Genomic DNA, 24,507 nt, shown 5'->3' on the forward strand with positions numbered 1-24,507 from the left:
ACGACAAACCACAGCCTACTGGGGTGCATACTGCGGTCAGCTATCTCACAGCACAGCAGCTAAAACAGCAGTCTCCAAAAGGTACCACTGAAAGCTACTACCATCACTCTTGTGCTTGCCAACACCCCATGGTTCCCGGTTAAGCAACCATTAAGCTGTCCATTATTCCCACTTCTTCTGGACCTATCTTTTGTGTTTTACTTGCCCCATTACCACTCCCTTTGGCTATCCACCACCTAATTTGTCATTTAATTTCTCCCATATTCCACCCTGTCAGAGACTAGCTGAACCGCTATTGCAGAGAGTGATATGGACTAGACAGGCTGAATGGATGCCTCCTGTCTCCTCCTGACTGCATATTACAACGGCAGGCAATCAGCAGTGACCACTCACACTCCTCCCTGATTTCCTTCCATGCCATCTGGACTTACCAACTACCCTTGGCTGGTGTCCCAGCTCCAGTCGCACTCCCCGGCCCCGTCTGACAAACTGTTTTCAAGGCTACAACTAAAATCACAATATGGCAAAGCCGGAGGAGCAACAGCATTCCCTGCCTGTGGCCTCTTTAATTGTACAGGGAATAGCATGGCCGGCACTATCTGTAAAGAGAAATTAAATCAGAAAACACTGGGGGCTGGGGGGGGGATTTTATGTTTTTCACAAATAAGTTAAGGTACAGTAATGGGCCATTCGGCCCAACCTGTTGATGCCACAAGCCCCTTCCCACTCTACTTCATCTAAGTTTATTAACGTTTCCTCCTTTTCCTTTCCTCCTCCTTTGTCTAACTTTATCATAAATATGTGGAATGTATTTTATTGCTGATTTTCACCATCTGCATTTTTTTGCTCCTGGCTTAATATAGAACATACAGCGCAGAAGGAGGCCATTCGGCCCATCGAGTCTGCACCGACCCACTTAAGCCCTCACTTCTACCCTATCCCCGTAACCCATAACCCCTCCTAATCTTTTTTGGACACTAAGGACAATTTAGCATGTCCAATCCACCTAACCAGCACATCTTTGGACTGTGGGAGGAAACCGGAGCACCCGGAGGAAACCCACGCACACACGGGGAGAACGTGCAGACTCCGCACAGACAGTGACCCAGCGGAGAATCGAACCTGGGACCCTGGCACTGTGTAGCCGCAGTGCTAACCACTGTTCTACCGTGCTGCCCATATTTCAGAGGTAAACCCTTCATCAGAAATAAAAACAGAAAATCCTGGAAATACGCAGCAGGTCAGGTAGCATCTGTGGAAAGAAACAGAGTTAACATTTCACGTTGATGACTGCCCATCAGAAAGAGAAATATAATCGGCTTTGAGCAAGAAAAAGTGGGGAAGAACAACAAACAGGGAAGCTCCGTGATAGGGTGGAAGGAGAAATTAAATGACAGAAGATTTCATGGTACGAAACCAAATTCAGTGGTAATGGTATCGTAAAGAAACAAAAGGTGTGTTCAGATGCGTGTGAATGAATAATGAAACAAGAAAAAAACTAAACCAGCAAAGAAAAACATGAAATAAAAGAGGGGCCAAAGGTTATGGCCTATAATTGTTGGTTGATGTTCAGTCCAAAAGGCTATAGAATACTGAGTCGAAATCTCAGTTGCTGTTCCTCAAGCTTGCGTTTGAAATTCGGAGTGGGAACTAGACGGAGAACTGAAGTGAGAAGAGACAAGAAGCTCAGAGTCATGCCTGTGGACTGAATGGAGGTGTTCCGCAAAGCAGTCACCCAGTCTGTGGTTAGTCTCTCCTATGTAGAGGAGACCACGGTGTGAGCAGTGAATACAGAATACTATCACTAGTTCACTTGGAAGGAGTGTTTGGGGTCTTGGACGGTGATAAGGAAAGAGGTAAAAGGGCAGGTGTTGCATCTCCTGTGCTTGCATAGGAAGGTGCAGTAGGTATGGGAGGGGTCGTTGGCCTTCATTGCAAGGCAGATGGAGTATACTAGTAGGGAAGTGTTGCTTCAATTGTACAAGCAATTTGTGACACCGCACCTAGAAATCTGTGCACAGATTTGGTCTCTATTTAAAGAGTAATGTATTTGTATTGGAAGCAGTTCTGATCTCTGGGATGGAGGAGATGTCTTATGCGATAAGGTTGAGCAGGAAAGGCCCATACTCACCGGAGTTTTGAAGAATAAGAGTTGATGTTATTGAAACATGTAAGATTCTGGGAAGGCTTAACAAGACAGACTGTGAGAGGAGATGTTTCTCCTCATGGGGGAATCTAGAACTAAGCAGTATAGCTTAAAATAAGGGGTTCTCCCATTTCAGATTAAGCTGAGGAGGAATTTCTTCTCTCAGAGGGTTGTCAGTCTTTGGAATTCACTTCCCCATACCGTATTGGAGAGGCTGGGTCATTGAATACATTCAAGGCTATGTTGGACAGATTTTCGATTGAGAAAATGTCAAGGATTATGGAGGACACACAGGAGAGTAGAATTGAGGCCACAATTAGATAAGCCATGATCTTATTGATGGTGGAGCTGCTTAATGAGCTTACTGTCCAATCCTAACACTTATTTCTTATGACCTTGTGTGTTGGCATTTACCTCGTCAGAACTTACTTTCAACATTCGAGGTTGTATCATAACCACCTTGGCCACAGATGGTCTCAGTTTTAGCAATCAAAATGTAGTCTCAAGGCAAAAAACTTGCTTGTATAAAGATCTGGAAAGTCTATCTCCAGTTTGCTATGTTCTGATCTCGGATAGTGCATCTGTCTTCAAGCCCAATGTGGAGCTGACTGGGATTCATTACTTTTGAATATCAGAATGAGCATCCAAAGCAGAGAGGATGCCATTCGTACTTTGAATTAAACTATTGAAGATATTTATGCCTATTTGTTACTTTGGTTGATACTTTGGCTTTGTTTTACTTACTGCATCATCCAGCAACTTTCCTGCACTTTTCTTTCCGGGAGATTTCGTCGGCGATGGCGACGGAGGAGGTGCTGAGTGAGACTCTTCCTGTTCAATTTCTTTTTCCAATTTGACCAATCCTGATGGTTCGACTCCAAACCTGGATTTCAAAGGAGTGCAGTTCAGATGTCGTGAGTTGTTAAATGAACCGATATGCACAAAGAAAAAAATAATAATTCGCTAGAAAGCTAGCTCAATCTTGATTTGATTATATGGGTTGGTGTAAGTTGTCTGTGCTAAAATGAACAGTTTTAATTTAATTGTTTCCACTCGTGTGCAATGCTGGCCAAAATTAGCATTACCTTTTGAAACATCAGTGATACTGACATGAAAGGCATTCCACAGGGATGGAAGCAATTATACAAAAATGTGCATGCTGGGGAAAAAAATATAGTTCACATATTTTAATCCTCATTTTCAGATTAATGATGATTGCACCACAGTCTTTTCAATTGAAAGGTTAAGATAACTCATAAGCTCAAGGAGCATCCCACTCAGTACCACATATAATATAGCAGTGGCTGCATCAAATCGTCCCACAGAAACATCACTAATCACACTCCAGTTCGGGGTTGAGTGGCAGCATTAGCTTGGACATTAGCCGTTTCTGCTTGATACTATTGAGCTATGAGGTGAGATTTCTACTTCGTATTGTGCTTAATAATGCACTTTGGAAAATCTGTTCTGCTTTAGGCTTACTAATGCCACGAAAGAGACAGTAAGAAGTCTCACAACACCAGGTTAAAGTCCAACAGGCTTATTGGAAATCGCAAGCTTTTGGAGCGCTGCTCCTTCACCTGATGTACGAGCTGCGCTCCGAAAGCTTGTGATTTCAAATAAACCTGTTGGACTTTAACCTGGTGTTGTGAGATTTCTTACTGTGCCCACCACCCCAGTCCAGCGCTGGCATCTCCACACCATGACTAAAGAGATAAAATTACAATATATAGCTCAACATACTCTGCACAGGGGTCAATTAGCTCAGTTGACTAGATGGCTAGTACGTGATTTAGAATAACACCAACAGCGTGGATTTGTTTCCCCCTCTGGCTGAAGTAGACTTGGGACCTGCCTTTTCATTCTACACAAGAGTGGCAAATTACGATTGAGAAAAGTAAACTGACAAGAAAATGGCTCAGCATATAGCATTTGCAGACAAGGGGCCTTCAGGCAGAGTACAGATGAATAAATTAATGTTCAGCACCCACATTAAATATTTGCTGCACTGCCGAAGTTGGTGCTCTGGTTGGTCCTAGAGGTGGGAGTGAAGTGAGTGCTTAGACTGGAGAGGAATGATCCCGATATTGAGATAGGTGATCAGGAGGGAGGGCGGCTATCATGAGGTGGAGGGTGGAGAAGATCAGGAAGAAGAGCCGAATAGGGGACCAGGGAGGATAGTTTCCTGCGCGAACTGGCTGTATCTTCTTTTTAAAAACTTCCCCTTGCATTTTATGTTATTCATTCATGTGGCATTGCTGGTGAGGTCAGCATTTATTACCCATCCCTAGTTGCGCATGGAAGCGAGGTGGTGAACTGACTTCTTGAACCGTGGAGTCCATGTGGTGTAGGCATACCCACAGTGATGTTAGGGAGAGAGTTACAGAATTTTGAGCCAGCAACAGTTAAGGAATGGTGATGCATTTCCAAGTCAGTATGGTATGTGGCTTGGAGGGGACTTCAAGGTGATGGTGTTCCCAGGTGTCTGCCGCCCTTGTCCTTTTACATGGTAGCGGACGTGGGTTTGGAAGGTGCTGTCAAGTTCCTGCAATGCATCTTGTAGATGGGACACACGGCTGTCATTGTGTGTCGGTCGTGGAGGGAGTGAATGTTTGTGCATGCCGTGTAGATTAAGAAGGCTTCTTTGTTCTGGATGTGTTGTTGGAGCTGCTCTCTTCCAGGCAAGTGGGAAGTAATCCATCAGGCTGACCCGTGGCTTGTACATATGGACAGGCTTTGGGAAGTCACGAGGTGAGTTACTTACTGCAGGATTCTGAGTCTCTTACCTGCTCTTGTAGCCACAGTATTTATATGGCTAGTCCAATTCAATTACTAGTCACTGGCAACCCCCCAAAATATTGATAGTGGGGAATTCAGTGATGGTAATGCAATTGAATATCAAGCAGCAGTTAGATTCTCTGCTATTGGAGATGGACATTGCCCGGCACTTGTGTGATGCGAATGTTACTTGTCAGCCTAAACCTGGATATTGTCCAGGTGTTGCAGTTTGTTAGCGAGGATCATCCAAGAGAAGGAGCAGCATTTGCACATGGACTGCTTCAGTATCTGAGCAGTCGCAAAGTGTTGAACAGTGGGCAATGATCAGAGAACATTCCAATTTCTGGTCTTAAAATCGAAGGAAAGTCACTGATGAAGTTGGGTGGCCAAGGACACTACCCGTAATGATGTCCTGGACTTGAACGGCTGGATTCTCCAATTCTGGGGCTATGTCCCCATGCCGGCATGGGAACGGTGGCGTTTTATTCCAGGAAAACTGGTGCAAAACGGCCACCGATTCCCTGTTTTGCTGGGGGCTAGCAGGGAGGCAGCGTTGAGCACCCGGCTCTAGCTGCCAACACAGCCTGGAGAGTTGCCGGGTCCATGGCTGCGCCGTGTTTCATGCGGAAAACGCTCGCGAATCCGGCTCGCGAAATAATCCCGACTCGCACGCCCCGGACCGCCCCACCACAGTGCTCCCAGCCCCGAATATGTCCCCCCTGCCCGAGGATTGGCCCTCCCCAGACTGTGGCGGCGCTGGACTGAGTTCGCAGCCGCCACGTCGAGTTCCCGACGGATGCGACTACACGTGTCCCGCGCCGTCAGGAACTCGGCTGGTCGGGGGCGGAGCATCGGGGCAATGGAGGGGGCGGAGCATCGCGAATGTGGCTGCGCCCCGATTTTGTCAAGAATTTGGATTCTCTGACTGTTCACCGAATGCGTTTCGGCGTCGGCGACTGGAGAATCCAACCCGAGACATTTGACATCCAACAACCACGTCCATCTTCCTCTGTGCCAGGTTTGACTCCAATCAGCAGGGAATCTTCCCCGTGAATCCCACTGACTCCAGTGCCTGGGCTTCCTGATGCCACATTTGATCAAATGCTGCCTTGATGCCAAGGACGGTGACTCTCATCTGACCTCTGGAGTTCAACTCTTTTGTCCATTTTTGAACCAAGACTGTAATAAGGTCAGGAGCTGAGTGACCTTGGCTGAACACAAACTGAGCGTCAGTAAGCAGGTTATTGCCAAGTCAGTTCCACTTGATAACACTGTTGATGACTCGATCACTTTACTGATGATGGGAGAGTAGACTGATGGGGCATTAATTGGCCGGGTTGAACTTTTCCTGATTTTTGTGTACAGGACATACCTGTGCAATTTTCCACATTGCCAAGTAGATGCCAGTGTTTTAGCTGTAATGGAACAGCTTGGCTAGGGGCGTAGAAAGTTCTGGAGCACAAGTCATCAGTTGTGTTGCGAGAATATTGTCAGGGCCCATAGCCTATGAAATATCCAATGCCTACAGACATTTCTGGATATCACGTGGAGTGAATCAAATTGGTTGAACATTGGCATTTGTGATGCTGAGGATCTCCAGAGGAGGCTGACATTGAGCATCCCACTCGTTAACGATTGTTACACATGCTGTAGCTTCTTTTGCAGTGATGTTGCTGGGCTCCCCCATCATTGCGGATGGAGATATTTATGAACCTCCCCTACCAGTGAGCTGTATAACTGTCCACCACCATTCATGATTGGATGTGACAGGACTACAAAGCTTAGATCTGACCTGTCGGTTGTTGAATCAGAGGCTCCTTAAGGACTGTTGGTTAAGTATTATACAGGCCATGTTTTCCTGTTTAGTATCTGAAAACTGGGCATTATGCCGCTGAATTCCTCAGCCAGTCTGTTTTTGCTGAGTTTTGAGAATGATGGAAGAAACACCTGCCATTCCTTTAGTATGCCACTATAACCATTTAAATATCAAACCTAAATTTTGCTGGATTAACGGAAAATCTTAAATGGAATAAATCTAGCAATTTTAATCCATGTGAAAGCACTGCCATTAGTTGTTGAATAGGTATTGCAGACCTGAAAAGAGCGAGTCATTGTTTGTACAGTATTAGGGCAACAATTTATTACATCCCCTGTTCAACACTTCTCCAGTCTGAATAAATGATTATTCGACCCATTTCTGAAATGAACTTTAACATCTGTCTAATGACTGACTCCATTGCTGACTGCAAACAGAAATGTGGTTTGACATGTGGCGCTGACACAACACTTTTCTGACTTTCGCAGCAGCTGAAGTTTAGAACCGTTATTTCTTATCCATTAGAATGGCAGAATCAGGGAGACACAGCAGATTGGTACTTCATGCATTTCGCTCAGCAATTCCTTCATGCTGAATTTCTAATTTGAGCCATGCCTCTAGGTAGAGTGGAGCCAGGCATTTCAGGAAAAAACGGCAAGAAAAAAATAAGGGAATAAGGCATATGCTCCTGAAAATGATCTGTTACGACGCCATCTTCATTACCTTTTATTCTCTTCCAGGTCAGGGAGAATGAACGGACCTTGTCTGTTGATTTATCACCTACTATAATGATTTTTAAAATGTCACTGAATGTGTGAACGTCATTATCTGGTATTCTGTAGAGAATTAGGAGCAAGAGTAGGCCATACGTCTTCACCGCCATTTAATAAGATTGTGGCTGATCTGATTGTGGTCTTGACTCCACTTTCCTAGCTGCCACCCATTAACCCTTGAGTCCTTTGTCAATCAAAAATTGTCGAGCTCAGCCTTGAATGTATTCAATGACCTGGCCTCCACTGCTCATTGTGCAAGAGAATCCCAAAAGATTGGCAGCCCTCTGAGAGAAGGAATTCCTCCTTATGTCTTCAGAAAATAAGAGCCCTTATTATGAAACTGTGCCTCCTAAATATATCTCATCGGGATGAGGATATTGAGGGCCTGCTTCAGTTGGTAAAAGAACTCTTACAGCGCAGGAGGCCATTTGGCCCATCGAGTCTGCCTGACCCTCCGAAAAAGCACCCCACCAAAGCCCACTCACCCATCCAATCCCCATAACCCCACCTAACCGGAGACACTCAGGGGCAATTTAGCATGGCCAATCCACCTCATTTGCGCATCTTCAGACTGTGGGAGGAAACAGGAGCACCCGGGGAAAACCACACAGACACGGGGAGAAAGTGTAAACTGCAAAGTCACCCAAGGCCGGAATTGAACCCGGGTCCCTGGTGCTGTGAGGCAGCAATGCTATCCACTGTATCACTGTGTCACCCCCATATACTTTTCTAATATACTTTCAGTTTTGTTCTGTTTGTGCAGTGTATGAAATAGACTTTTTATAACTGTACCATGGATAGGGTCGATTTTCTGCTTTCTACCCGACCCTGTCCTGGTAAGTCCAAGTCAGACAGACCCACTCAAATGCTCACTGCCCAACCTGGCATTAGTCCATCAACTTTTATTCATTGAGGTCACTACCCTAATCCCAATTTTTAGCCCAGGGTTCAGCTGTCCACAGGTCTGGAGCCATTCTTTAACATCTTTTATGCTGCTCCCAATTGGATCGTAGTAACATGAAAAAAGCCTAAAAACCGATACGGCAAGGAAATTATAAATTAAAGAACTGGATGTCAACACAATATTCCTTCTTGAGTAATTCATTTACTTGCCAAAAATTTAGTTTCTGCAATGTGGAACTTTAAAATATAATTTTGAAGGATTATTTTAGAAAATATATGGTGGTCTTAAAAAGAAAGGGCGGGATTCTCCCCTATCCGGCGGGGTGGGGGGTCCCGGCGGGACGGAGTAACGTGAACCACTCTGGCGTCGAGCCACCCCGAAGTTGTGGAATCCTCCGCACCTTCAGGGGCTAGGCCCGCCCCGGAATGGTTGGCGCCCCGCCAGCCGACGGGAAAGGGGCTTGGCGCCACACCAACCGGCGGCGAAGGGACTCCACCGGCCGGTGCGAGTCGGCGCATGCGCGGGAACACCAGCACGTGCTGGCATCATCCCCGCACATGCGCAGAGGGATTCTGCCAGATCACCCCGCGATGCCCCAAGAACCCCGGAGCCCGCTCGCGCAGCCAGGTCCCGCCAGTAAGGGACCTACTCCAATTTACGCCGGCGGGACTGGCAAAGAATGGGCGGGACTTCGGCCCATCGCGGGCCGGAGAATTCGGTCAGCCCCGGGGCCCATTGAGTCGCGCCGGACCCCGCCATTCTCCGAGGCAGGTGGCACTTTTTGGGGGGTGGGAGAATTAGGAGGACGGCGGGGGCGGAATTCACGCCGACCCCCGGCGATTCTCCCACCCGGCAGGGGGATCAGAGAATCCCGCCCAAAAAGTTCAGAACACTTTTAGCAGCGAGGTCTCCTAGTTATTGAAGGATTAAGTCATGATTCAATTCATAAATGTCAATGAATTTAGTGTTCACAATTACTTAAAGCTAGAATTTACTAAATTATGTCTGGGATTCTCCAGTCGTTGCGATTCATTTTTCCCTCTGGCAGATCCAATGGGTTTCGCAACGGTCTGGGGTGGTTACAATGGAAAATCCCATTGACAAGCAGCGGGAAGATAATAATCCCGGCGCCAGCAAGTGGCGCGCCGTCCGAGAAACAAGCGGCTGGTGGACCGGAAAATCCCGCCCTGAATAAATAATATTCGAAGAAATGTCACACTCGGCGGATTTGCCTCATTGACTGAAGAATCAAGAGCTGTATTTCCATTCTGGGGATAAAAGGTTAATTATTATGCTGCACTTTACAGTTTCAAATGGTTATCTCAATGAAAAACAACAGTCTCTTTTAAATAAACCTGTTTGATTGACATAGCTACACCGCAGTTACAGATATTGCCATTGATTTGAGGAACGTGTTTTAACATGGCCATTACAAAAACAGAACATTCTGCTAAACTCAGCAGATCTAGCAGCATCTGTGGAAAGAGGAAATGGAGTTAACATTTGAAGTCCGTATGATGCTTCTTCAGCCAATATCTTTTTCCCAGCATTTCCTGTTTTTGCTTTAGATTCCAGCATCTGCAGTATTTTGCTTTTGTTTGAATGTGATCATCCTTGTTTCTAACGTGGCTGAGAAGAAAAATTATTCTGAATGTGCTATTAGAGACTTCTTTTTAATCATGAGCAACAATAGCCAAAATATTAGGCGAGATTCTCCTTTTGCGGGACTAAGCCCCCACACCGGCGGGAAAACCGGCGCAAACCACTCCGGTGTCAACAACTCCCAAAAGTGCAGAATTCTCCGCACTTCCGGGGCGAGGTGGACGCCGGAGGGGTTGGCGCCGCACCAGCCAGTGCCGAAGGGACTGCGTGAGTTTGCGCATGCGCGGAATGGCCAGCGTATTCTGCCGCATGCGCAGGGGTTTGTCTTCTCCGCGCCAGCCATGGGGGAGTACTACAGGGGCCGACGCACGTGGTGGTAATGGCAGGCTAGACGGCCAGACACCGGAGAAGGTGGCAGCAGCGGGGAGATAGGTTTTGAAGCTCTAAGTGCATGCACAGCACCCACAGAGCAGCTGCTAGTTAGGCCCATTTCTCACCATAAATCAGGCTAATCTGTGGAATTGTCAGGTTTACCCTATTCCCTCTTAGCAGAGCACCTGAATGCGAAAATAATTTTGTTTCTTTTTATTGTTCTTCATAAAACTCTTTTTCCCTGTCTCCTCCACCAAACAATAAATGTGAGAAGCTCACGCATCTCTTTGTCAAAACGATTGAGAGCATTGGACCAGCTTCCTTTGGAGCTGCATGGCTGAGGGCTTTATGATCATGGCTCAGACGAGGGCGGGCTTCCAGGACTGGCAGCGGCAGGTTATGGTGGAGCACTGGAGCTCGCTCCGGCCTCACCTCTGTCCCATTGACTAGCCCGGGGGCCAGCGAGCACCCGAAGGGAGGAGGAAGTGATGGGGTCAATGTCGGTGCCGCCCACAAGGGACGTGCTGGAACAGCACAGCCTCGCGAATCTCCCCCCCCCCCCCCCCCCCCCACCCACCCCCACCGACACTGGCACATCTTATGGGTAGCAGGCAGAACAGGCTGACACATCCAGGCCCAGGCCCTCTAGAGGACGGCAATCTAGGGCATGACTGGTCAGAGGGCGAAACACGCAGCAGGCCACTTCCACTTTTGATATTCTTTCTGGAGTTACACCTAGGAGCATTACAGCATGTAAAATGAGAAAGGTAGATGACAATAGAGTTGGCACGAGTGTAGTACATATACAACAGTTAGGGATTAGGGAATCAAAGAGTTAAGTGCATTGTATTCGCCCCCCCCCCCCCCCCTCCCCCCCCAGCTTGAGTGATTTTGAAGTGCTGAGCTGGAAATTGACAGCTCTTAACTTTCTTTGAAGTGGTTGATGTTTTTAAACATCGTGGTTACTGCACTGGAGTTGCCTAACCATGAAGGAATATGAATGAAGCAAGGCTGACACCTGTCTTTGTGGAAGCTGTCAATCACGGCCCTATAAGAGAAATGAATGAATGGCTTGCAGCTAAAGGATCTGAGGGGTATATGCGCAGGCTAATGCGTTTCTCTTTCCAGGAATGAACACATGGTGCTTCTTGTGTCTGAGTTAGTCGGTGTATGCCCAGGTGAGTGTTACAACAATGATTTTTTATTTCACTGCACCTGTCTGGTCTGCTCTCTAGCTTCCAGACAAGGGTCTCTATTCAGGGGGGGGGGGGGGGGGGGGGAGGTCTGCGGAGACCCCTGTGTAAGGGGTCTTTGTGGGGGGTCCTTTTCCATAAGGGATCTCTGTAGGGGGTCCATTTACTCGGGGGTCTTTGTGGGGGATTCCTTTAGTTAGGGGCTCTCTGTAGGGGTCGCTTTAGTTAGAGAATCTCTGTCGGAGATCCCTTTATTCGGAAGTCTCAGTGAGGGGTCCCTTCAGTTAGGGGGTCTCTGTAGGGGCTCACCAATTTGAGACCAGCCAAAGAACAGCGAACCATATATTGCTCTCTTTTATTTTCCATGAACTGTAAAAATCCTATAACCCAGGTTGATAGGGTTGTGAAGAAGGCCTATGGTGTGTTGGCCTTTATTGGTAGAGGGATTGAGTTCCGGAGCCATGAGGTCACGTTGCAGTTGTACAAAACTCTAGTACGGCCGCATTTGGAGTATTGCGTACAGTTCTGGTCGCCTCATTATAGGAAGGACGTGGAAGCTTTGGAACGGGTGCAGAGGAGATTTACCAGGATGTTGCCTGGTATGGAGGAAAAATCTTATGAGGAAAGGCTGATGGACTTGAGGTTGTTTTCGTTAGAGAGAAGAAGGTTAAGAGGTGACTTAATAGAGGCATACAAAATCATCAGAGGGTTAGTTAGGGTGGACAGCGAGAGCCTTCTCCCGCGAACGGAGGTGGCTAGCACGAGGGGACATAGCCTTAAATTGAGGGGTAATAGATATAGGGCAGAGGTCAGAGGTGGGTTTTTTACGCAAAGAGTGGTGAGGCCGTGGAATGCCCTACCTGCAACAGTAGTGAACTCGCCAACATTGAGGGCATTTAAAAGTTTATTGGATAAGCATATGGATGATAAGGGCATAGTATAGGTTAGATGGCCTTTAGTTTTTTTTCCATGTCGGTGCAACATCGAGGGCCGAAGGGCCTGTACTGCGCTGTATCGTTCTATGTTATAAGCCTCTTACTCTGCCATTTGCACGAGTTGGTGTGCGGACCCAGAGAAATGTGTGTGACATATGAATGGTGGTTTTGGTCCACCTAGTTTTGTTTTAAGTTCAGGAAATATTAGTTTCAATAACTTACTTGTTCTACCTTGTTGCTGTTTGACCAAAGAAAATCTCCCTGACTAATTTGTTTCAGCCCAAAAGTGTAAATAGTGGGATTCTTACAGAATTGGCAAAGCACATCCACTCTAAGTTCACAAAAAAAACATGTTACAGTCAACATGTTACCATGTTGCCGTGAGCGGCGTAATAGCACAGTGGTTGGCACTGTTGCTTCACAGTTCCAGGATCCCAGGTTCGATTCCCGGCTTGGTTACTGTCTGTGCGGAGTCTGCACGTACTCCCCCGTGTCTGCAAGGATTTCGTCCGGGCGCTCCGGTTTCCTCCCACAAGTCCCGAAAGACGTGCTGTGCTGTTCGGCAATTTGGTCATTCTGAATTCTCCCTCAGTGTACCCGAACAGGCGCCAGAATGTGGCAACTAGGGGCTTTTCACAGGAACGTCATTGCAATGTTAATGTAAGCCTACTTGTGACAATAAGTCTTCTGAAGCGGGAGAATAAGAGAATCATTTTATCCATCCTCAAGTGGTTGCAGTACTTGAGAATTTTTGTTACGTTACAGGTGCTATGTAAACACAAGTAAATTGTTTTTGTTTCTTTTGACATACATGCAATGCCATGATTGGTATTTATTGCCAATCCCTATTAGTCAATGCTTGTGTAGGTGCATGCAAAAAAATTGATATGCAGCAGAGGGAAGAAATGTGATTGATAACTGCAATGAATACATAATAATTGGTGCATTAGATTAATAATTCCTCACTGCACTGCCTCTGGCTTTATTCAAGCCAGAATCTATCTAAGATTCGGTTTTATTTTAAACTGTCTGAAACACAGGGGGCGGCATTCTCTCAGCCGACGCCGGGCCGGAGAATCGCCGGGCTGGGCGCGAATCACGTGGCGGCGCCCCGCCACCGCCGATTCTCCGGAGAGCGGAGAATCGGCACCATTGGCGCCGGTGATTCTCCGCCCAGGATGGGGCGAGTGGCCGCAAAAAAAATCCGACTCCCGCCGGCGCCGTCCATGTGTGGTCTTACCCGGCGGGACCTCGGCATGCATCCTTCCGGGAGCGGCCTGGTGAGGGGGGAGAGGGGGAGTCCGACCCTAGGGGGTGTCTCCGCTGTGGCCTGGCCCGCGATCGAGGCCTACCGATCGGCAAGCTGGCCACTCGGGCTGAGGGCCTGTTTTGCTCCGCGCCGGCCATTGTAGCCCTAAGCCATGTTGCGTCAGGGTCAGCACAGACAAGGAAGCCACTGCGCATGCGAGCAACCGCGTTGGTCGCAGCGTGCACGTGCAGACCCGCGCCGGACATTTGACGCCGGTATCGGCAGCTGGAGCGCCGTGGGTCGCTCCAGTGCTGTGCTGGCCTACTGAGGGGCTTGGAATCGCTGCTCCTGGGGGCCTGCTGCGACGGCGTTTACGACGGCGCAAAACGCTTAGCCTCAGGATCAGAGAATCCTGCCCTCGATTCCACTTTAAACTTCCTGTCAAATGTTGAATACAGGCTGGTGTTTGTTGTTCTTTGACTTTGGATTGGGAACATAAACTAATTGTTAGATTTTCTATCAACTTAACTGTGATATGAAAGCTGTACTAACAGGAAAGACAATGAAAAAGGAGCAACTCTCAGTGACTTTTCACATTTGGGCTCAGATATAAAGTGGATTTCAGGAAGTTAGAGTAAGCTGGAGATGTGTTGACATTCACAGAATATAAAAGGCTGGTTTCAGAGTCTCTTGTCATAGTTATTGATTCACATCATAGGGATGTACAACAGCAGCTAGGAAATTAAAATAAAACATTTGGCTCTTTGTAAATGGTAGCTAAGGGACAAAGGAAATCGGGATAAAACAGCAACTGGTTCAAATTGTATTGATCCGAATGCATTCCATTTCTGCATAAATGAAACTCTAGCTACAAACTGATTGCTTTTTTTGGCTAATAACTCACATAGCCTGTTTAATGAAAAGTCAGCCAGCTTCACTGTGGCTACATACACTGAATATATCATTTTCCTGTATGTCTGGAGGGGCTGACATGTTGTAAATCTTCTTATTCTCACTGGAGCACTTCCTATACCTGGCTTCACATTCACTCACTACACAAACAGTCTGCTTCCGTGCAAGACCCTGCTTAGTCTTCCTCTTTTGATTTAGTTAATCTGGCAATTTTCATCGTTCCTCAGGCAGAAAATCTAACCAAATAAATGATAATAATGGAAGATTTGCATGTCTTTCAATTCTTCTTAGCTCTTTCCTCACAAACCAAGAGACGAGGATGGTGTGGGGCCACTAAAATATTGGGCGGACCTGCAGACTAAATGGCGAAGTCACCACGACAATGACCTTTTACACTGTCGGCTTCTTTTGCATCACCAGTGGGGACACTTGTCAGATCTGCAGGATGTTAAAACACTTCTGCATTAAACCAGCCACTACCACCATGTTTTCCTTTGTTCTGCAATTCTCTTCCTCCACCGAGCAACGGATGCGAAAGACAAATCACACACCGAAGTCTAAATAAAAGCCCGAACATTTTGAGCCCAGATGACCCTTTGTCAAAGCCGACTTATAGAAAGCATAGAGTGGGCATTAATGGGTGCTTCTCTGGTTGGCAATCAGTAGCTAGTGGGTGTCCCTCAGGGATCCGTGTTGGGCCCACAATTGTTCACAATTTACATAGATGATTTGGAGTTGGGGAGCAAGGGCAATGTGTCCAAGTTTGCAGACGACCTGAAGATGAGTGGATATTGGAAGTCTGCAGAGGGATTTGGATAGGTTAAGTGAATGGGCTCGGGTCTGGTAGATGGAATACAATGTTGACAAATTTGAGGCTATCCATTTTGGTAGGAATAACAGCAAACAGGATTATTATTTAAATGATAAAATATTAAAGCATGCTGCTGTGCAGAGAGACCTGGGTGCGCTGGTGCATGAGTCGCAAAAAGTTGGTTTACAGGTACAACAGGTGATTAAGAAGGCAAATGGAATTTTGTCCTTCATTGCTAGAGGGATGACGTTTAAGACTAGGGAGGTTATGATGCAATTGTATAAGGTGTTATGAGGCCACAGCTGGAGTATTATGTTCAGTTTGGTCTCCTTGCCTGAGAAAGGACGTACTGGCGCTCAAGGAGATTCACGAGGTTAATCCCAGAGCTGAAGGGGTTGGATTACGAGGAGAGGTTGAGTCGACTGGGACTGTACTCGTTGGAATTTAGAAGGATAAGGGGGGGATCTTATAGAAACATATAAAATTATGAAGGGAATAGATAGGATAGATGCGGGCAGGTTGTTTCCACTGGCGGGTGAAAACAGAACTAAGGGGGCATAGCCTCAAAATATGGGGAAGCAGGTTTAGGACTGAGTTTAGGAGGAACTTCTTCATCCAAAGGGTTGTGAATCTATGGAATTCCTTGCCCAGTGAAGCAGTAGGAGCTCCTTCGTTAAATGTTTTTAAGATAAAGATAGATAGTTTTTTGAAGAATAAAAGGATTAAGAGTTATGGTGTTCGGGCCGGAAAGTGGAGCTGAGTCCACAAAAGATCAGCCCTGATCTCATTGAATGGCGGAGCAGGCTCGAGGGGCCAGATGGCCTACTCCTGCTCCTAGTAGTTATGTTCTTATGACTCAAAACGTTAGCTCTCTTCTCTCCCTACAGATACTGCCAGACCTGCTGAGAATTTCCAGCATTTTCTCTTTGGTTACATACTTAAGTCCGCTTCCATAGTTAGCTCCTCAAACAGGTCACTCGCCTATTGCCAGAGGCATGAGGGGCACCATTCCATATCAAGTATGGCTGACCAGGAGGCTGCTCTGCTCTCACTGCCTGCCACACGTTATGACTACACCTTTCATAGCCATCAAGTCCTAGGATGAAACTCAAACCTGGAGCAATTGGTTTCAAATAGGGATGCTACCCGCTGTTCCACAGGACCCACCCCCCCTCCCCGCCCAATGTTTACCAGAGAGTACAAATGTCCTACTTTTCCCCCGGAAAGAACAATTGAGAGGGTACAGCTGATATCAACAAGAAACTTAATACAGTAACAACCTTGTGGCACATATGAATGAGGAATTATACCATTTCATTAACATAGAGGGGGTGGGGGTGGAGGGGAGATTCTCCGGGTGGGGGAGATTCTCCTGGTGCGGGAGATTCCCCGAGTGGGGGAGATTCCCCTAGTGGGGGAGATTCTCCGGCTGGGGGAGATTCTCCGGGAGGGAGAGGGGGGAATTCTCCGCTGGCCGCCGCCAGCAACGATATTCACGATCAGGCAGAGAATGTTGTGTCGAGCAAAAAACAGGATTGACTCTTGCTGCCGATTCTGAGGCGATGCTCTGGCCCCCCTGGCAGCGACATCAAGGTCCGTGCCAAGCGCCGGCAAATCCATGATTTGCATCGATTTGCCCACGATTAACAGGTTGGACACCGGATGCTTCACCGCTCCACAATGCTCCATCCCTCCCAGGTGGGAGTCACACGGGCGTGAATTGGTGCAATTATTTATGAGCGGGGCAACTGAGGGAGAGCAGGAAAACCTATCGGCCTTGCTGGGGGTGTCTGCTAGACTGCAGGAAGTAGTGGAAAACGACTTGGTGGCAAGTCTGTCCACACCAGGTATTCCCCTTGGGATTGGGATCATCTGGCTCAGACCCCCATTGTCATTTAAATCCACCCCTTTGTTGCAACTTGCAGGCTCCTGGCTGTTCACTCTGCTGACTGCACACTGTATCCTTTGTATGCTCAGAGAGCTTCTAGCCATGAGGGAACCCACCCAGCCTGCCTCTCTGGAAACCCTCATACTCACTGGCACACGAGGTGTTGCCACTCCTCAGGAGCGCAACCCCACACCAGAGGAAGCAGGGCTTACCCCAAACAAAGGACACATGCGCCGCTGCCTGTCTACCACGCCCCTGCTCCCACCCATCCTTCCCCCAACCAGGAAATCTGACCAAATCTCTGTCACATCCTTTGTGTAACACCCAGGTTCCATAACACAGCTAAGCTCTGGGCAACGCACATGTCCCTGGCTCACCCTTATCTGTAGGACCTGCCCACACTCAAGCCTCACACAAGGGCCGGGACGTGATGAGGGTGGGGCAGTAATACAACACCAAGTGACCATCCGCAGAAACACGGATATCGGACTATGGCCACTGTGCTTGTTACCTACCTGGAGCTGCTGCCGTTGTGCCAGGGCCAGCCCAAGGAGGACCCTGCACAAGAGGAACCTGCCTCAGAAGAGTTGGGGCCAGCTGGTGAGGCTCAAGTGCCGGCCATCCAACAGACTGAGGAGGAGGCGGAAAGCAGGCACCGCATCAGGCCACGTGTGTACGGTTGGTGCCTGTCCTTGGAGGAGCTGCCGGACCAGATGTACCACCAATGAAGGTACCAGGGAGATCGTGCACCACCTGTGCCAGATGGTAGTGCACCTGGAATTGCGAGGGCATGAAGGAGGACACTCATTCCCAGTGGCCATCATGGTGTCGGCCGCCCGAACCTTATGCCTCTGGCTCATCCAGGGCTTGAGCAGGGACCTGAGAGATATCGCGAACGCTCACACACAGGTGTATCCATGCTGTTACCTGTCCAGGAATCGGACTACATCACCTTCAACCTGGACCAGGTGCAACAAGATGACAGGGCAGCAGGATTTGCCATCACTTCTGACATACCTTAGGTCCAGGTAGTGATCGATGGCACGCATGTCGGCATCCAAACACCGATTTGGTCCTTCATCAATAGGAAGGTGCTCCACTCCCTGAATGTGCAGTTGGTGTGTAGCCACCAAGTGCACATCCTGTCTGTCTACGACCAAGATCCAGGCAGCATGCACAACATATACATCCTGGTGCACTCTGACGTTCCTGGCACCTTCAAGGCACTCCCTCGGGTAAGAGGTTGGCAATTGGGAAAGGCCCCAGATGGAGGCGGAGAATTATTAGAATGATGCTCATGCGTTAGGAGTGTCCTCACGTGATGCACCGGCTTACTCAAGATGTGCTTCCGACGCCCGGACCACTCTGGTGGGGTTCTGGTGGGGAGCTCCAATTTAGCCCTGAAGGGGTCGCGTGCATCCTGGTGGCCTCCTGCGTCCTTCGTAACATAACGCAGCAGAGGGGCGACATGCTTAATGAGGAGGAAGAATGGCAGGCCTCATCTGACGAGGAGGATGAGAGTGTTCAGGATCTGGGTGTGGAGCTAGAAGTGGCATAACAGGCCGCCCAACGTGTGATCTAGGGCCGCTGCACACAGGACAACCTCAACACGTTCTGATTTACCAACCAGGAGGCTGAGCCATCGGCAGCTCCGCCACCTGTCACACAACATGTCACTCTGTTCTGCTCACTGTCCATGAGATGAGCCAGTGTCAGATGGGGGGGATTCAGAAGCATGGAGATGTTCCAGCACCTCCCCTACGGGAGACACTAGCATGGGCCCCATCACTTCCTCCTCCCTTGGGTTGCCCGCTAGACCCCGGAGTATTCCAAGGGACGGAGGGAAGGCTGGAGTGAGGTCCGGAGGCACCACCGTCACCTGGGCTGCCAGTCCTGGTGGTCGGCCCTCGACTGAGCCATGCTGTTGATGCCCTGAGCCATGGTCACTGAGACTGGCACATGTCCCTCAGCGAGTGAGCCGTGTCCCTCTCTGCCTCTGTCATTTACCGCTGTGATTGGATAAGGTCAGTTCGTGCCCAGTCAATGCTCACAATGCCCTCAGCTAGGACCCTTTGTGACTGGGCCAAGCTCTGGAGCACCGCTGCAATGTCCATTCGTGCCTGGGACATTTGCACCTGTGACTCGGATATTTTATCCGGTGCCTGAGTCATTGACAGCACAGTGTGCCCCAAGCCTTAGACGTCATGACACATGGCTCTGACTTCTTGCCCCATGCTTTCCACCGCGGTTGCTACCCTTTCAATATTGGTCTGGGTGCCACGCATTTGTGGCAACTTTTCCAGCGCATGAAGGCAGTTGGACTCCTCCAGCTGTACCTGCAGGCGCTGGAAAGTTGCTGACACCCCGTTATGGGCGGCACGGTATCATGGACGATATGGTAGCATAGTGGTTAGCACTGTTGCATCACAGCGCCGGGGACCCGGGTTCGGTCACTGCTTGTGCAGAGTCTGCACGTTCTCCCCGTATCTGTGTGAGTTTCCTCAAATCCGAAGTGCATGGCCCCATAACTGCCCACATCAAACTCAAAACGCCATAGAATTTTGCACACTGTCTCTGTTCCTTTGAAACTTCCTGCTTCCATCTGTAGTACTTACGTAGGCGGCACGGTAGCATCGTAGTTAGCACTGTTGCTTCACAGCATCAGGGTCCCAGGTTCAGTTCCCGCTTGGGTCACTGTGTGGAGTCTGCACGTTCTCCCCGTCTGCGTGGGTTTCCTCCGGGTGCTCCGGTTTCCTCCCACAAGTCCCGATCGACGTGCTGTTAAGTAATTCGGACATTTTGAATTCTTCCTCAGTGTACCCGAACAGGAGCCGGAATGTGGCGACTAGGAGCTTTTCACAGTAACTTCATTGCAGTGTTAATGTAAGCCTACTTGTGACACTAATAAAGATTTTCATTTTGCAGATTCCTGTTCTGCATCTGCACCAGTGACAGGAGTGTACTTTCCAGAAGTACAACACCCGCCTGGGCAACAGCGGTTTTCTGGGATCGGGCAACCACTCCGACACACCCTGCTTCCAACTGATGGGCTGCCGTATGTGTGTAATGCGCACCAGAGGGTGACCAGGAGCCTCATCACTAACACTGCCCACCGAGGTGATGGTGTCTGCGATGGTGCAGGTGACAGGAGTGTCGGAACTTCGGTGCCTTCCCCCGAGTGCTGCACCGGAGTATGCTGGATTGGATTGGATTGGATTGGATTGGATTGGATTGGATTTGTTTATTGTCACGTGTACCGAGGTACAGTGAAAAGTATTTTTCTGCAAGCAGCTCAACAGATCATTCAGTACATGGGAAGAAAAGGGAATTAAACAGAATTCAAGAAAATTCATGAGAATACATAATAGGGCAACACAATATATACAATGTACTACATAAGCATTGGCATCGGATGAAGCAGACACGGGTGTAGTGTTAATGAGGTCAGTCCATAAGAGGGTCATTTAGGAGTCTGGTGACAGTGGGGAAGAAGCTGTTTTTGAGTCTGTTCGTCCGTGTTCTCAGACTTCTGAATCTCCTGCCCGATGGAAGAAGTTGGAAAAGTGAGTAAGCCGGGTGGGAGGGATCCTTGATTATGCTGCCTGCTTTCCCCCGGCAGCGGGAGGTGTAGATGGAATCAATGGATGGGAGGCAGGTTCGTGTGATGGACTGGGCAGTATTCACGACTCTCTGAAGTTCCTTGCGGTCCTGGGCCGAGCAGTTGCCATACCAGGCTGTGATGCAGCCCGATAGGATGCTCTCTATAGTGCATCTGTAAAAGTTGGTAAGGGTTAATGTGGACATGCTGAATTTCCTTAGTTTCCTGAGGAAGTAAAGGCGCTGTTGTGCTTTCTTGGTGATAGCGTCGGCATGAGTGGACCAGGATAGATTTTTGGTGATGTGCACCCCTAGGAATTTGAAACTGCTCACCATCTCTACCTCGGCTCCGTTGATGCTGACAGGGGTGTGCACAGTACTTTGCTTCCTGAAGTCGATGACCAGCTCTTTAGTTTTGCTGGCATTAAGGGAGAGATTGTTGTCGCTGCACCACTCCACTAGGTTCTCTATCTCCCTCCTGTATTCGGACTCGTCGTTATTCGAGATCCGGCCCACTATGGTCGTATCGTCAGCAAACGTGTAGATGGAGTTGGAACCAAGTTTTGCCATGCAGTCGTGTGTGTACAGGGAGTAGAGTAGGGGGCTAAGTACACAGCCTTGTGGGGCACCGGTATTGAGGACTATTGTGGAGGAGGTGTTGGTGTTCATTCTTACTGATTGTGGTCTGTTGGTCAGAAAGTCAAGGATCCAGTTGCAGAGTGGAGAGCCAAGTCCTAGGTTTTGGAGCTTTGATATGAGCTTGGCTGGGATTATGGTGTTGAAGGCGGAGCTGTAGTCAATAAATAGGAGTCTGATGTAGGAGTCCTTGTTTTCGAGATGCTCTAGGGATGAGTGTAGGGCCGGGGAAATGGCGTCTGATGTGGACCGGTTGCGACGGTATGCGAATTGAAGTGGGTCAATGCGTTCCGGGAGTATGGAGGTGATGCGCTTCATGATCAGCCTCTCGAAGCACTTCATTACAACTGATGTCAGGGCCACCGGGCGGTAGTCATTGAGGCACGTTGCCTGGTTCTTCTTTGGTACCGGTATGATGGTGGTCTTCTTGAAGCAGGTGGGGACCTCGGAGTGGAGTAGGGATAGGTTAAAGATGTCTGTGAATACCTCTGCCAGCTGGTCCGCGCAGGCTCTGAGTGCACGACCGGGGATCCCGTCCGGGCCCATCGCCTTCCGTGGGTTCACTTTCAGGAAGGCCGATCTGACTTCGGAAACTGTGATGGTGGGTATGGGTGAATTATGGGTTGCTGGGGCACTCGATAGCGGATTGTTGGTTACCTGCTCAAACCGAGCATAGAATGCATTAAGTTCATCGGGGAGGGGTGCACTGCTGCCAGAGATACTGCTCGGCTTCGCTTTGTAGCCCGTTATGTTGCTTAGTCCTTGCCACAACCGCCGAGAGTCTGTCTGTGACTCTAGTTTAGTTTGATATTCTCTCTTGGCATCTCGGATGGCTTTGCGGAGGTCGTACCTGGATTTCTTGTATAGGACAGGGTCGTCTGCCTTGAACGCCTCAGATCTGTCCTTCAGTAGGGAGTCAATCTCGCGGTTGAGCCATGGTTTCCGGTTGGGGAACGTACGTACTGCTTTCTTTGGCACGCAGTCATCCACACATTTGCTGATGAAGTCTGTGACGGTGGTGACATACTCATTTAAGTTAGTCGCTGAGTTCTTAAATATGGACCAGTCCACTGTCTCCAAGCAGTCACGTAAGAGCATGTGGCTGGGGGGGTCAGCGATCAAAACGGTCCGGCCTGATCTGATGGTGGTCATGAAAGACAAAAGACATGAAGTGAGATCCTGGTAATGACTGGTTTGTGGGAGAGGGGTGACTCACCATAGCGACATCAGCACCGCAGTGGACTCTCACTTGTTTGCCACATGCTAATCTCCATCACTGCCACTGCACTCTCCTCGGCCTCGCCCGCATATTGGAGGACCCTCTCGTCAGCTGGGGTGTGTATCTGAATATCTGGGGTGCCCCCTCCTGTCTTCTGGCACTCTGACTTATTCTGTGCCGTCATGTCCTTGGGGACACAGAAAGGACATAGTGAGACACTGAGTGGCGAGGTCTATGGAGGGGTCTCCAGCTGGTGGCCTGTGTGTGCAAGGCTCCTGGCAAAAGAGGGCAATACAGGCTTTGGGGTTTTGTGCAGAGTGGGTTGTAAGGGAGGTGCAAGCAGGTGGGGTTTTGTTGGCCTCTAGGGGATTGGATGTGATGTGTGGAGTGAACGATGGGAGTGGTGCTGGGGTACAGAGATGGTGACTCACCTGAGCTGCCCAAAGGTCATTCATCGTTTTGCAGCATTGTGTGCCGATGCTCCTGGTCATACTGGCAGCACTGACAGCCTCTGCCTTCTTTTCCCAGGCGGCGTTCAGTCGGGTGGGCATCAATATCCACCCCATCTGGAGGGTGTCCTTCCTCTCCTCGATGGCATCCAGCAGTTGGTCAACTTCAGACTCGCGGAATCAGTGGGGGCAGGTCTCCGTGCAGCCATGTGGTGAGTTGAGCGCTAATAAGCAGTTTCAGCTTGTCCCAAATCCCGGCACCAGCAATTCAGACTCCAGCGGGACCAAGAATCGCTTGCATTTTCACGTGGGCAGAGTGCTGGCCTATTTGCATAATCTGAGTTTTGAATGAACAGCGCTCCCAGCGGAAACACCAATTCCACATGATTTAGTTTTGGCAGGGGAACATAGGGCGGGATTCACCATTCCCCAACTCCGATTTCGTAATCGGCAATTAGATGGAGAACCACTTCTGACACCAAAATCGGGGGCAACGCCTATTTGACGCAGGTCTCGTATCCTCCAACCCTCCGAAATGGCACCATCACGTCACCGTTAGGACGGCGTTAGCGCGTCACCTGAAGGCCCTCCCCTGATGCGCAGTTGATGCGTGGTCTCAGCGGTCGGGAACCCGGTGTGGTGGCTGCGGACTGTGTCCAGCTGCTGGCCGGGGGTGCTTGCGTGAGGGGTGGGGGGATTGGTGGGCCGTGGCCAGGGGGCACTACTGGCAGCTCGGGTCCGTGCACGGCCGGCGCCCTGTTTTACGGTGCGACCGCAGCAGGTCATCAGCGTGCGCATGTGCGGCCATGGACCCGGCTATTCTCCAGCCCTTTTTATCCTGGGTGCCGGAAGTTTTATGCGGCGCGACTGCTAGCCCCTCACCGCTCGCAGGATCAATAGGGGTCGGTCTCAATTTTTTAAATGTAAAACGCCACGAATCCTCTGCATTTTGGGCGCGATTCTCCGCCCCCCACGCCGGGTGGGAGAATAGCAGGAGGGCCTCCCGACATTTTTCACGCCCTCCCGCTATTCTCCACCCCCCCCCCCACGCCGACCCACGCCACGTATCGCTGCTCGTCGTTTTTTACGACGAGCTCCGATTCTCCGAGGCCGATGGGCCAAGCGGCCGGCCCTTCACGCCCGTTTGAACACGGCAGCAACCACACCTGGTCGCTGCATTCGTGAAACGGGCGCCGGATGCCCGTTTGGGGCATCCAGGGGCCCGAT

General features: G+C 49.3%; 1 protein-coding gene across 5 annotated transcripts in view; it reads right to left on the reverse strand.

Moving 5' to 3' along the window:
* Nucleotides 1–24,507, reverse strand: part of LOC119971962 (growth arrest-specific protein 2) — a 181,558-nt gene that overhangs the window by 70,890 nt on the left and 86,161 nt on the right. For all 5 annotated transcript variants that reach the window (XM_038808331.1, XM_038808333.1, XM_038808332.1 and 2 more), the window contains one exon: nucleotides 2,891–3,029. In XM_038808331.1, the coding sequence (XP_038664259.1) occupies nucleotides 2,891–3,029 (139 nt within the window). The remainder of the gene's footprint in view (nucleotides 1–2,890; nucleotides 3,030–24,507) is intronic.

Source organism: Scyliorhinus canicula, chromosome 9 (genome assembly GCF_902713615.1).
Source record: "Scyliorhinus canicula chromosome 9, sScyCan1.1, whole genome shotgun sequence".
NCBI lineage: Eukaryota > Metazoa > Chordata > Chondrichthyes > Carcharhiniformes > Scyliorhinidae > Scyliorhinus > Scyliorhinus canicula.